This window comes from Stegodyphus dumicola, chromosome 8 (assembly GCF_044657685.1).
Source record: "Stegodyphus dumicola isolate Sdum_Otavi_A_Nest chromosome 8, ASM4465768v1".
NCBI classification, from domain to species: domain Eukaryota; kingdom Metazoa; phylum Arthropoda; class Arachnida; order Araneae; family Eresidae; genus Stegodyphus; species Stegodyphus dumicola.
Genome location: NC_140775.1, coordinates 107202033 through 107215475, shown reverse-complemented (window position 1 = coordinate 107215475; position 13443 = coordinate 107202033). Strand labels below are relative to the sequence as shown.

The 13443-nt window shown below is 31.7% G+C and overlaps 1 protein-coding gene across 7 annotated transcripts in view; it reads left to right on the top strand.

Moving 5' to 3' along the window:
* LOC118203952 (retinoblastoma-associated protein-like) overlaps window positions 1-13443 on the top strand; it is a 168095-nt gene that overhangs the window by 130552 nt on the left and 24100 nt on the right. For all 7 annotated transcript variants that reach the window (XM_085822241.1, XM_085822242.1, XM_085822237.1 and 4 more), the window contains 4 exons: window positions 408-512; window positions 4448-4564; window positions 6609-6667; window positions 11035-11149. In XM_085822241.1, the coding sequence (XP_085678367.1) occupies window positions 408-512; window positions 4448-4564; window positions 6609-6667; window positions 11035-11149 (396 nt within the window). The remainder of the gene's footprint in view (window positions 1-407; window positions 513-4447; window positions 4565-6608; window positions 6668-11034; window positions 11150-13443) is intronic.

Below are 13443 nucleotides of genomic sequence, written 5' to 3'. Positions count from 1 at the left end.
TTTTACATGGAATGTAAATTAATTTTAAGGTAATATAGATTTCATATAAACATCTATAAATACCTTTGGTAAACTGTAAATGGACAAAGTTATGCCAGTCCTTTCTTACATACACATAAATTGTACCGAATTTGTTTTATTTTACCTCTTAATAAATAAACATTCTAATTTTAAAAGAGCTATATCCTCTATGCTTGTAGGAATGCTAATATTTGTTCTTATTTAAATGAAAATGTATAAATTCTGGAAGTTCTTAGGAAATAAGTTGAAAATGTAATTATGGAGCAAAATTTGTTTATAAATATTATATTAATATATAAAATATTTACATTTCTAGAAGTTTTTCTCTTAATATTATTATTATATAATAATGATTATAATTAATATTGTTTTATTGTTTATTAAAGATAATTATGTGCTGCATTTTTGCTATTTGCAAAGTAATGGAACAAGAAGTTCGTTTCAAAACTATAGTCAGTTGTTATGGCCAGCTTTCTCATTCGTCTGTTTCTGTGAGTAATTTTGTATGTCATTATTGTTTTACCAATGTTAAATAGTAATTACTGCTCACAATTCAAAATTTTAGTTATTTATTTATTTGTGTGTGTGTGTATTCAGAAAATGATGTAGATTCGCCAGTACAGTTATAATGCTTCAAACTGCTACTCCCATTTTTATTTTTCTCGCCAACTATAAAGTTTACAAAATAATTTACCAAAAACTGCAGTAGATTTGAGTAATTACCTTGCGTAACATTGGCAACTTTGAAATTCAGCCTTTGTCATCCCTTTTATAATAATGTGCTATCATGTTACATGTCAAGGAGATGTGGATGTGTGGTTTTTAATGGCAAGATAGGGAAGTTGTTCATATTCTTCTGGCTGTTCTTTTTATTGTATGATTACCTCTAGCAGTTGTTATCTTAAGCCTTCAGCCATCCTTATAATTTATATGTATATCCTGTTAGAACTACTGATAGTATTTTTATCTGACTTTGATATGACATTGTTTCATAAGCCAGATAGTTTTTAACTTCACCAACCCGCTTCTATTAGACAAATGATGCAACCCTGTCAAACTTGCTCATTTGATTGTACTGCCATCTTCAGACGTTTTCTAATGTAAATTCTGCTTCTATAAAAGTTGCATGTGTTACTTAAGATGCATTTCCATTCACTGAAGATCCAGTTTATGCATTCATTGGTTGTACGTATTTAATTACCGTAATTTCCAGAAGAAAGGCCACATCAGTGTAAACGCAGCACTCGAGAAAAATGGCAGGAAAAAAATTTAAATTACACAGAAACGCCGCAATACATTAAATTGCGCATGACATCGTCGTGGGCCGTATAGATGCAAAAACTCAACCTAAGTCCTGATATATGACATACCAGTTAAGAAAAATGCATGAATGAAACCATAACTCAAAAGTAAATAAAAAGGTAAGAAATGTGGAAAATATATTTACCTTCACATATATACTTATATTTACCCACTAAAGAAGTCCATATTTGTAATACTCAGACTATATTATAAAAAATGTTGCAACAACGAAATATTAAATTTGGATGACAAAAGGAAATTTTAAATTTTACTTACGAATTACAGCAAACTATACATCATATGAAGCCATCAAAATCTGATTCTTCACTATCTGAATTAAAAAGATTTAGTAAATCCTGATCTAAGTCTTCCAGATCGTCGCATTCATCCTCTTGGTTTACAGTCTCTTTATCTAAGGATATAATTTCAGCTTCTTTGAACCCTGCTATTATTGACAATGTTTCTACCGATTTCCACGCACTTCCTGCCCACTTTGCTATTTCTTCATAAGATGCTCTACGCAGTTTACCGCTTTTGGTTTACGTATGCAATCCTTCACTCATCCAACATTCCCACCGCTTTCGGACTTCAGCTTTGAAGGATTTGTTACCTGACAAATCTAACGGTTGTAAGATTTTTGTCAAACCACCAGGAATTATTGCTTCGGTCATAGACAATTTTTGACATCTGGTTTTCACTGACTCAAAGAAATGAGCACGCATGGAATCCATTATCAATAACCCCTTTGGTTGGAAAAAAGATCCCATACGACACTGCCAAACTTTTTGTAGCCACTCATGCATGATTATTTCGCACGTCTAGCCGTTCTCGTTTGCACAAATAGTTACGTCATTAGGAAAATCTCCCTTCACAATAGTCTTTCGTTTAAACATGATCATTGGCTTTAGCTTGTCACCGTTTGCGGCACAAGCTAACACACATGTAAATGATGTTCTTTCATGCCCCGTTATAAACACAGATACAGCTTTTGCACCAGTTTCATCAACAGCTCTGTTTGCAGGCAGCGGCGTAGCTAGAGGGGGGCAAGGGCGTCCCCGGGCGCAGAATCCAAGGGGCGCCAAACTGATGTTACGATGATTTGAAAGGGGAAGAATGTTATTGTTCTAAGATCTCATTTAGGGTGAATAAGGCATGTAGGTCCGTTCAATGGAAAGAATGTAAACAAAATAACGTTCGCAAAAGGCAACTGAGTGGTCTTTTGCGTGGGAAGAGCACCAGTCTATGCACAATGATAAGGCCATCCAAACTATGTACAATGACCATCATAGGAAATATTTTATTTTTAGTGCACCTAAACGCCGCACCCGCTGAAAATTTAAATTTTAAACACGTAAACACCGCGGCGTTTCTTCCGGAAATTACGGTAGTTAATTTAATGCACTAAGAGATATTTGCGATACTGTTGCCGATTTATGACCCAAGATTTGCGTTCCTATGCACAATATATTCAGTTTTTGCATTTCTTGGTTGTACATGTTTTATTATTTTCACTAAGATATGTATAAGTCTGAATATGATTAAGATATGACTAAAATATTGTAAATTTTACTTGAATTCTGCCATCTGGAACCATTTTGTAATATAATTATGTATTTTTGTTCACAGAGTACTCACAAGTAATACAGATATTCACGTATTATGATGTAATCTCAATGTATATTTTATATTCATTTTTAAGGTTGTATTAGGATGTAATTTATAGTTGCTTTATATTTCTGCATGAGTAGAGCAACCATATAGTATTGATGTATATCATTATAACTTAAAGTATGCAGAATTTGTATTTACTTTTATTTCATGATTTCCAACTTTGAATTAATATTTTCCAGCTAAAGATTAAAAGCCTATGGAATCAATTTTATATTCATTATTTTTTTAAAAAAAGGTTATGTACGTTATTCATGAATTTAAAATTATCTATTATATAAGTGTAATGAGCAAAAATTCAACACCTTATAGGTATAAAATACATTATGCCAAAGAAAATTAAAATCATGTAACTACTGCTTTTGAAAAAATGTATTTTCAGTTTTATTTTGATATACAGTAGGCACTGCTTAATATATCATGTTTGCTCATGGCTATTTTGATAACATTAATTTAATGGTCAGATAAACGACGAGAAAAAAATATCTTTCAAATCAGCAATAGAATTCACTAATTTAATGAAATATATAAATACTTAGAACTTCACTTTCACTTCATTTTAAGTAAGAAAAAGGTCCTTACTAGTGGATTGTTTTACAAGCATTATGCAAAAGTTCATTTATGAACTGTGTCTAATGTTTCTGGAAATTATCTGATCAATGCTGCACCCCTAATATTAATACTCAGATTAGTGTTCCTTATATCAGCATTTATGGGGAATTCACTGATTTTATCTCTACAGTCTTCAAAAAGTTTATTACAGGATATGCTTGAATTTATTTCAGAAAGCCCCTTGCATATTAAAAATCCTCACGAACTAAACGAAAGGTTACTTTTTTGCCTAAATTTAAATGGTTGACTAAAATAAAAATTAAGCAGTATGCTGACCTCATCCTTCAATTGGTGATATTTTTCAGTCATTTGGGAATTTTAGAAATTTATTTTAACCTTGTTTTTGGAGAATTTATTTCAGTTTGAAAAATTCATTTTTCTGTTAATGTTACCAAACATTTTGATAACATTAATGGAATTTTTTTATGACAATGATATGTTTTTCATGTTTTCGTATATGAATTGACTGGACTTTGGTAGTTTGATAATAATGACATTAAGTGGCTTCTACTGTACTATTTTTTAAATACATTTAGATTAGCAAAGAAAATTCTGTAACTTAAGTATCAGAACTGTAATATTGGTTGTACTTAAGGCATCAGAAATTCGCATGGGTGTAAAGTGATGAAATATCTGTGCATAACCAATAGATATTATGTAATATAAACAAGATTTGTTTGAGAATGATTAAGTAAAATGACATTTTTCCATATTATTTTTCTTTCTGATCATAAATGAAATTGTTCTGAAAAGCATCTTCTAAGATAAATTTATATAAATAATGGAACCATTCTCAAAGTATTTTTATTCCTTATGTTAAAATATTTCACATTTATATTTTCAGGTATATAAACAAGTTTTAAGTGAAGGAGAAAAGAAGTTTATCACAGTATTTTATAATAAAGAGTTTAATTCAGAAATGAAGGATTACATTATTAGTCATTTCTGGAATAAAAGCAAGGTCTGTTTTCTCTATCATTCATTCTTTCCGTTTCACTTTTTGTAATTCATGTTAGTGTTAAGATGTATAAGCATTCTTATTTCTGTGTTTAATTTAATAAACTTTAAAAGAGATAATGGCCAAGCGAATATAACTGTCAAATTCTGATAGTTCATCCTAGATTCAGTTCCTGATGATTGCATAAGTCAGCTGTTGTAGGGTTTCCACTGTTTCGCCCATGTGTAACATAAAGTATGAGTTTCAAAAGACTCTACACAAAGCATCTGTTCTTAGGAAGATAGCTGTGTAGTCCTTTATTGTGTTAAATAAACCTTGAAAGAAAAGTCATATAATTAAAATTTTGTTGTATTTTTTGGGTTTTCAACTTAACTTTAACTTTTTCAACTAACTTTATATCCTTCAACAAAAATTTTTTAAAATTTGGAATTCCATTATTATATTGACAATAATGAAGCCCATTAAATTCTAGTTTTGTTGCTGGAACTATTTTTATTGTAAAATTTTTTAAAAGAATGTTTTTGTATACAGTATTACAAAGTGAATGGGCAACAGTAGTATTTTTAAGTGAATGTCAGGAGTGGTTAATATTCTTGTGCTTTCTCTGTTATGTAAGAATTATTTTTGTTCTTGTCATATATTCGTCATAAGGTGGGTTCTAGATATATTTTACATGAGCATGACATGGTGTGAGCATTTTCATATAGTATACATATGAATAGGATGAACAAAAGTAAATATAGTTTACACACAAAATTAGAAACATAATATTCTGCTGGCATACAGTGCATAACATCTATTATCGTGAGATTCTCCTCTATAGTCTAGACGACTCTGTGTCACAAGACAAAGAGGAGAAAACATGCACCGTTAGGCTAAAGTATGCATGTGTGGTGTTCATCAAATCTTCAGTTTCTGTGCTTTTTTATATGATGATATTGTGAAACAAAATATGTTAAGTGAAAATATGCTTCTCTGTGCCATACATAAAGAAATTCTCAACAAACTAAAAATTACAAGGCAGAAAATTGGGATTTATATCATGAAGTTGTTTCCTAGCACTTTCTTCTTATGCAGTTGATATTTTGGATCTCATGTTCTTTAGATGAAACGTAGAAGCTAAAACAGTCTTAAGTTACTGTCTGTTTAAAACCAATTTTAACTGCATTTCAGAAGTTTCTATAAAATTATGATCACCATTAGTATGATGAAATTCCATTAACATATTACAACAGTTTTTGCATCCTGTCCAGGGCTTCAATAATAGGTTTTAACAGCTATAAGAGTTTTATTTATTTAAAAACCATATTATTTTTATTTATTATTATATTTAAACATTCCTTTTTCATCAGCATCATTTTCAAGTATCTGTAAATAAAAGGGGCAGTTTCTTATGAATTATTCCAAGTGATCTATTACAGTATTCCATTTTGCATTGGAAAATATTTGTGATTTCACAGTATTAGGGGCTCTTTAAAGCCAAATAACTACTCTGATAAGTGTAATATCCTGCCTAAGAGGCTTATCATACTGTCATTGAATGAATCTTCTAAAACATTAAAAAGAGCCAAAGAATACAAACTGCATCAATTTTTATGCTTAATAATATACGTTACTTCTAATGTCATATACTTTATTTTTAAATCAATAAATTTTTGTTATATTATCTTTAAAAAAACTACTATTGTGTTCAAATTTAACAGATTTTTATTAAATATTTTTACTGATTTTTTTTTCCCATATGAATATTTACTTCTTAAATATACAGTTTTATCTGTCCATCCTCCATGCAAAGAGGGAATATTTCTAAGGAGGGGTTTTTATGTAGCTATGTTGGTTTTTATGTGTATAGGAAAGAGAAAACCTGGATCACATGCCTTTCTTTTCTGCAATAAGAATTGTGCTTTTCTCTAAGTCTTTGAACTATGGGCAGCAATGAAATAGTAGTTTCACGATGTTCTAATTCATATGAGACAATTTTAACAAAATCTTCCTTGTTTTTTGTTTGTTCATATATGTTTCTAAACAAAAAAATTCACATTTTCAGACTGAATCATCTACTTTAAACACTGAACAATCACCCTTTGCCTTATCTCCAGCATACAGGTTAGTAAGTAAAATTTATTTTTTGTCAGATTAATATAATGCATTTCATTACATTGCATTAAAAATATATAGATGGTTGTTGAATACTTTTCTAAAATTTCCTATTTGTTTTTTATAAATATCCTTATGCTGACGACCACCTCTAAAGGTGGCCAGGATTTCTACCATAAATTGATGTATTCATGGCAACTAAAATGTCCTAATTTCACTATCAATCTAAAATATTTCATTTATTTCAAAAATTAAGAAACATATCTCCAACAGAAAAGTTATTTTTAAGGAAAACGGTTATTATATATTTTTGAAATATAACTTTTATTTTTATCTCAGCACAATGTAATTTATCTAGGCTTGATTGTAACACAGTATATATTTTAAATATGTAATGTGTTGCAAACGCATAAACTGTAAGTATTTTTCAAATCTTAAACGAATAACTTTAAAATTAAGAATGCCTTGAAAACATAAAGTAAAAGCATTAAATTTAGAAGTATGGTTAGTTTGTGACAAAAGCAGTTGGCAGAAAAATATGGCAGATGGTTGGCATTGGTTTCCCCCAAAATAAGGCCTAGTCAAGTTCTAGTCTTTCCTTCCCTGTCAAAAGTGCCTGCTTCTTAATTTTAAGAATCATGTACTTGTATAAATTTATATAAACTGCTTCACTTTTTTCCTGGCTTCCATCTTGCTAATATCTCCTCGCTTTCCTTCCCTGTCAAAAGTTCCTGCTTCTTAATTTTAAGAATCAGTGTAAATAGCAATTTATTGGATTTCATTATGATTGGGTAAACATCTATGGAGATGATTTTATATGCATAGAAATAAAGACTGAAAATTGAAATTTTTCTCTTACTTCATTCATTTTTACTCTTTTGATATGGGATATTATATATTTTGATACAGGATTTTTTAAGAAATGTCTGATTACACAAAAGTAGATACTTACTTTCAGGACACCTTATATATATTGCACTGTTGTTAGATTAAACACTCAGTACATTTATGGAAATTTTTAATTATTAAAAAATTTTTAGAACAACATTCTTGGTAGCAAACTTTTTACAGCATGTCAATTTACGTGTTTTTTTGAATAGCAGTTTCCCCTCCCCCCCAAAATATCATTGTCATTCAGAAATGTGGAACTTCTTTTATAAGCTTTTATAACATTGTATTAGTCTTCTTTTATAACTTTTCATTCATCTCCCTGTTTCTCATATAAGAGTTAAGGAAACTATTCTGAATGTTCTCTTTGATATCATTAAATGGCTCAGATTGTTGATTTTTCTCTAATTTTGGATATGTTGGCCTCACATGCCCAAGCTCATTCAGTAGTAGCACTTTGGGAATATTTTCTTTTCAAATTCATTTTGATTCACCCATCCCATGTTAGGGAAAGGTTACATTTCGGCCTATTTTCTAACTTGGATTCTTTCTTTTTTACTTCGGATGTCGATAGAACAGTTTTCTCACTTTTGACAATTTTATCAAAGGTTTTGATGCTATCTTCGTAACATCTTAGTAGTTATTGTAGAGTTTGGATAATTTCATGCCGACTCATCTAAGAAATGTTCTTTTATCTCTGGTTTTACTTATTTCTTTAATTGGTCAGTTACCATTAAATCTTTCCCTGTTTGGATGTTTTAACATCTAAGCCTGCAAGCCATTCTTATAAGTAAATTCTTATTTATTTAAAGTAAGGTGAATCTCAGCTTTCTACTGATGTTGAAAAAATTTTTGCCTGAATGCCTCGTGGTTCAATTTGAACTTTTGGAGAATTTGAACCACGAGGTTCAATTTGAACTTCTGTTATAAGGTCCAAATTTTCAGCCAGATGATCTAGCTCTTTTGCCATAAGCTGCACTATTTCTAGAGGTAACAGGCTTAATAGAAGAGTTACCATTTCTCAATGTGCACTCTTTTCATCCAATGTTTGAAAGTAATAAGATATAAACTAATATTCAATTGATTAAAATTTAACTCTGGAATTGATCATCTTAAATCCAAGTTTGTCATTTCATTGAACATTTTCAGATTGGGGGAATTCTCTAGTTCCTTAGCTAATCAAAATCAGAGGCTAAATAGCCTCTGATTTTGATCTTTTTACTTCAAAATTAATATGCATTTTCCTTTGCTTTACCTCACATTCTCTTTGCTCCCTTTTTCTAATGAATCTCTTTCTAATTCTAGCATTAATTTTTTTATTTGTTCCCATTCGATTCTTTCTAACATAATAGTCTCAAACATAGTCTCCTCAAATTCTTCCTCATAATCTCTACTACTTTTAGTACTTGATTGAAATTTTGCAGTTTTTCACTTACAGTTCAATTCTTAAATCCAGCTGTTCTACAAGAAGTTTTAAATTGTGCTTTTGGCGTTTTTCTGGAAAAGACATTTTCAGAGCGTGATATACAAAAACACCAAAACAAATTTTAAATTAACCTTCAGATATACAAAATAAACTGTAATGGTAAATATATTTAGCACAAACTAAAAATGTAGCAAAATACGAGGGTTGGGGCAAAAGTCATGGCAACTATTTTTTTCTTGTAGATATGTGAATGGATCACAAAGCATATATGTGTCATGTGGAAGTTCTGCAGGCATAGTGTATATGCAGAACAATAGACAGCTCTGTGATAGCTGGCTGTGTGGTAGTGAGGGCTCTACAATCAGTCAGTTGGTGAGTGTTGTGCGAGATGGAAATAACCAGTGTTGAGCAGCGTGCTTACATCAAACTAGCCGTTCTTCGAGGGAGAAATGTGATGGAATGTCACAGTGAATTAGTAGAAGCCCTTGTGAATAATGCCCTACCATATCATACAGTAGCACGTTGGGTAAGAAAGTTTCAGCAAGGACGTGTGTCAACCAGTAATGAGCAACGTTCGGAACGACCGATGAGTGTGCCGTCGTTGAGCACCTTGTGGATGAAGACAGACTATGGACGTTACTGGAGTTAGAGAGGGCAAGTGGCATCGAGAAACGCACCATCCACAGGATATTGCGTAATGAGCTACAGCTATGCAAAATCGCTTCGCGGTGGGTACCGCATGCACCGACGGAAGTTCAAAGGTGGGTGTGCTATGTAATATGCTCCGACCACTTTGCACGCTGGCAACAGGACAGTGATCAATTCTTTTCACGAATAATCGGCAGCGATGAATTTTGGGCCAGGGCATACAAACCAGAACTGAAATGACAGTCTGCGGAGTGGCGACATCCTGGATCACCAAGGTAGCAGAAGGTCCGTCAGAATCCTTTCCTAGTCAAATTGATGATGATCGTCGCGTATGACGTCAGGGGTGTCATTGTTTGCCACTTTGTTCCTCGTGGCAGAAAAGTGACTGCACAGAACTACAGGGACTCATGTCAACTTTATGTGTATTGTGTTATCATTCTTTTGCACGGTGAAGGCCATATTGCCCTGTATACTACCGTAATAAATCCGTGTGTTATGATATTTCAGTGCTATTCTTTGTCCACACATGTAGTTAAGACCTTGTCCTGTCATCTGTATATGTCACATTTTCCAACCGGACTGGTATCTTCAAGAAAAAAAAGAGTTGCCATGACTTTTGCCCCAACCTATGTATAATATAGCAAAAATATCCTATAATATTTTGCAATACATAAAACTTGCAAGAAAATACTCTGGATGATATCTTTTAAAAATTATTTTTTTTAAACCAATGAAAATCAAAACAAAACATCTAAGCAAGCTACACTGCCTTTGAACTCATAAAATATAGCAAACTACTCATCCATTTTACTGAGATAAAATAGTACTGTCAGCCTTACACACTTGAATCTTTTCAACAGAAGCCACGGAAGGTCAGTTTAATCATACTTTTAGCACACTAAAAATAGAAAACACCTATCCTCACAAGTGTTGCTAGCACAATAATCTGTATTCTTCCTCAAATAGAATACTTTCACACATCAGTAGCGACACTCTTCAATTAAGGCAGGGAGAAAATTTTTTACTTTTCTTTTTTAGCATACCCCTTAGTACAAAGTAAAAAATAAAAAACACTGCTGAATCTTGCTTCCTCCATCGTGAATGATGAACCCAGTGTTCGTCACCTAAAATTATATTTATATATTTAGCTGCAGTGGTGTTAGAGTAAATAAATAGTCAATTCATTTGTAGAAATCTTTAATTGTTGAAGTTTTTAACAACTCCCTTGGTTATAAATTTTTTGCAGCATGTATCAGTTTATGTGCTTTTTTGAATATCAGTTTTATTTTATTGCCATTCAAAAGTGAAAAACTTCTTTTATAAACTTGATTACTCTTTATTAGTTTAGCAAAGATGTTACTAGGCATATGAGATGCATATATATAACATATTTGTTGAATATATATATTTTCAGCATTCTTGGCAAGAAGAATATATTTGTGACTCCAATGCAGAAAACCTCTTTTAAAAATGCAAAGGAAATCATTTATCAAAGATTGCCGTCATATTCTTTTGGTTCTCTTACTCAAGTAAAATCAAAATTTTGTATTGTAAACTGATGCTTATATTTATGATAATAAAATAATGAGATATTTAAAATGTTAAATAAATATATCATCTCTTTTAAATTTAATCTATATTATTTTTCATTATTTTTTATTTATTATCTGATTTATTTAATAACAGTTTTCTTAATTCCATTTCACTTTGATATCAGCAGGGTTGGAGTACTGGTAAAGCACTTATCAGCTTATTTATGTCCTGTTCATAGGTTTATGTATGCTGCACAACATGGTAGTATGTCTCTTGATGGCTGTCATTGTTAGCGCTTTTGAAAGATTTGAGTGGAATAATGCTTAGTTTTCAGTTGAACACTCTTCTTTGTTTTGACATTTTTTTTAGTGTCACTTCTGCAAGGTCAAAACATTAAATTTGACTATGATTGCTTACTTATTGAGTTGTAAAAATGCACAAAGGCACATGACAGTGTTAACGATTTTTACTATATTTATATTGACAAACATCTGGTTATTACTGGTAAGTGTGCATTGCTGTATTAACATTAAAACACAGTATGCAGTTAGCAGTTTTTTTTTTCACACATTGATAAATTATTCAGTTGCTAAATTATAGGAAATGATCTCCAGTTGTCATTAGCATTATGATACTATTTATCTTGACAGCTACTGAATTTCATACATTAATGAAGGTACAAAATACTTTAACTATAAATATTTATAGTTACATTAGGTAGCATATGTGCAAAATTTTTAGAATAAGATAAGGCCACTTCTCACAGAGCCTTTGAGGGACTGGTGTAATCAGCATGTGAATAGCGTGTTTAAGGGATGGATGATCATATACTTTCGACTATCCTTCATGGTTCATCCTCCAACTGAAATTGGGGGCAGATCAAAGAATCATGTTTCTCCGCCAGTGTGATGTCTCTTTAGTGTTTGATGTGTGAAATCTCAAAACCTCATTGACTAAGAGTGCAGCTGGGTACCTTACGGGGCTTTATTTTGCTGAATGTCATGTGTGGCTTAGGGTTCTAGGAAAAAAGCCTACAGGAATAATGCTCATGGGGGAAAAAAGTCCACCCAGAAATATGCTCTCATAGAAAAAAGCTCACATGGAAGCTCGCTTAGAAATATGCGCACTCAGAATAATGTTGTCATGGAAGTAAGCCCACTGATAAATAATTAACATAGAAATATCCTTACATTGATCAATCATTAATTAATCGATTTGAACATCGTACAACTACAGTCAAAAGTCATTAATTCGGACACCCATAATCCGGAATGATCTATAATCCGGACCTCAAAGCTACAAACTTTCTGCGCATGCGTCGCGTTCATGGATGCAAACAGGCGTTTAAGAGTGCGCGTAAGACCTTTACATCTGCGAATATGTTTGTGCGCATGCGCGTTTAATGTGTAACGGAGGTCTAAGCTAAGCTAAAAATTCAGTTAATGTTGCAGATTGCGTTGTTCCTTAATCTTCGAATTCGATCCGGCTTATTATTTTTTGCAGACTGTTAGAGCAATTTCATAAAAGTAAGCTTGAACTTTCGATTATGTCAAATAGAATTTCCAATAAATATTTACTAATATGTAATTTGTATCTACAAAGCGAAAGTATGTTTTGAAATCCGAAATCTGTTTATCAATTTCACGCGGCGGATTGAAAGTTGATCTGTCAGCACTATCCTTATCTTCAGGGCAGATGGTTTATATTTTATTTGGCTTATAATTCCTTACTAAGTGTAGTATTTCATCTCGATGTACTCCGTCTTTGATATGATTTAAATCAAGTTCCTCGTCATTATAATTCGCTTCCGATAGTGAAGAAAGTGACCCAGAGGTTATTGAAAACGAAAACATTTCGATTGACAAATTAGTCGGTATTCTCAACACAGCAATTATAGGACTTGAACAGCGGAACTTTGTAACTAAACAAGAAATTATGTCTGTTTAATAGAATTAACCCCTAACGTACAAGATTCATTCCCCAGTGCCACGGTTTTTCACATATCCGCACGTAGTTATGTGATTTATTAGGGGGAAAATAAGAGCAAATTTTACTTTCTAAAAATTGTTTAGTTTCACAAAATAAACAGTAAAAAAAAAAAAAAAAATGCATGCACAAAATTTAATATTTTGAGTAAAAATATAATAAAAAGATGTAAGTATAATAAAAATGATGTTTTTATAATAAAAAAGGTCCCTATAATGGGGTTTCGATCAATTCATTTTTAGACCAGTAAAGTGTAATATCATGTTTCAGTGTTATATACCTTGTGAAATCAGTATGCCTATAA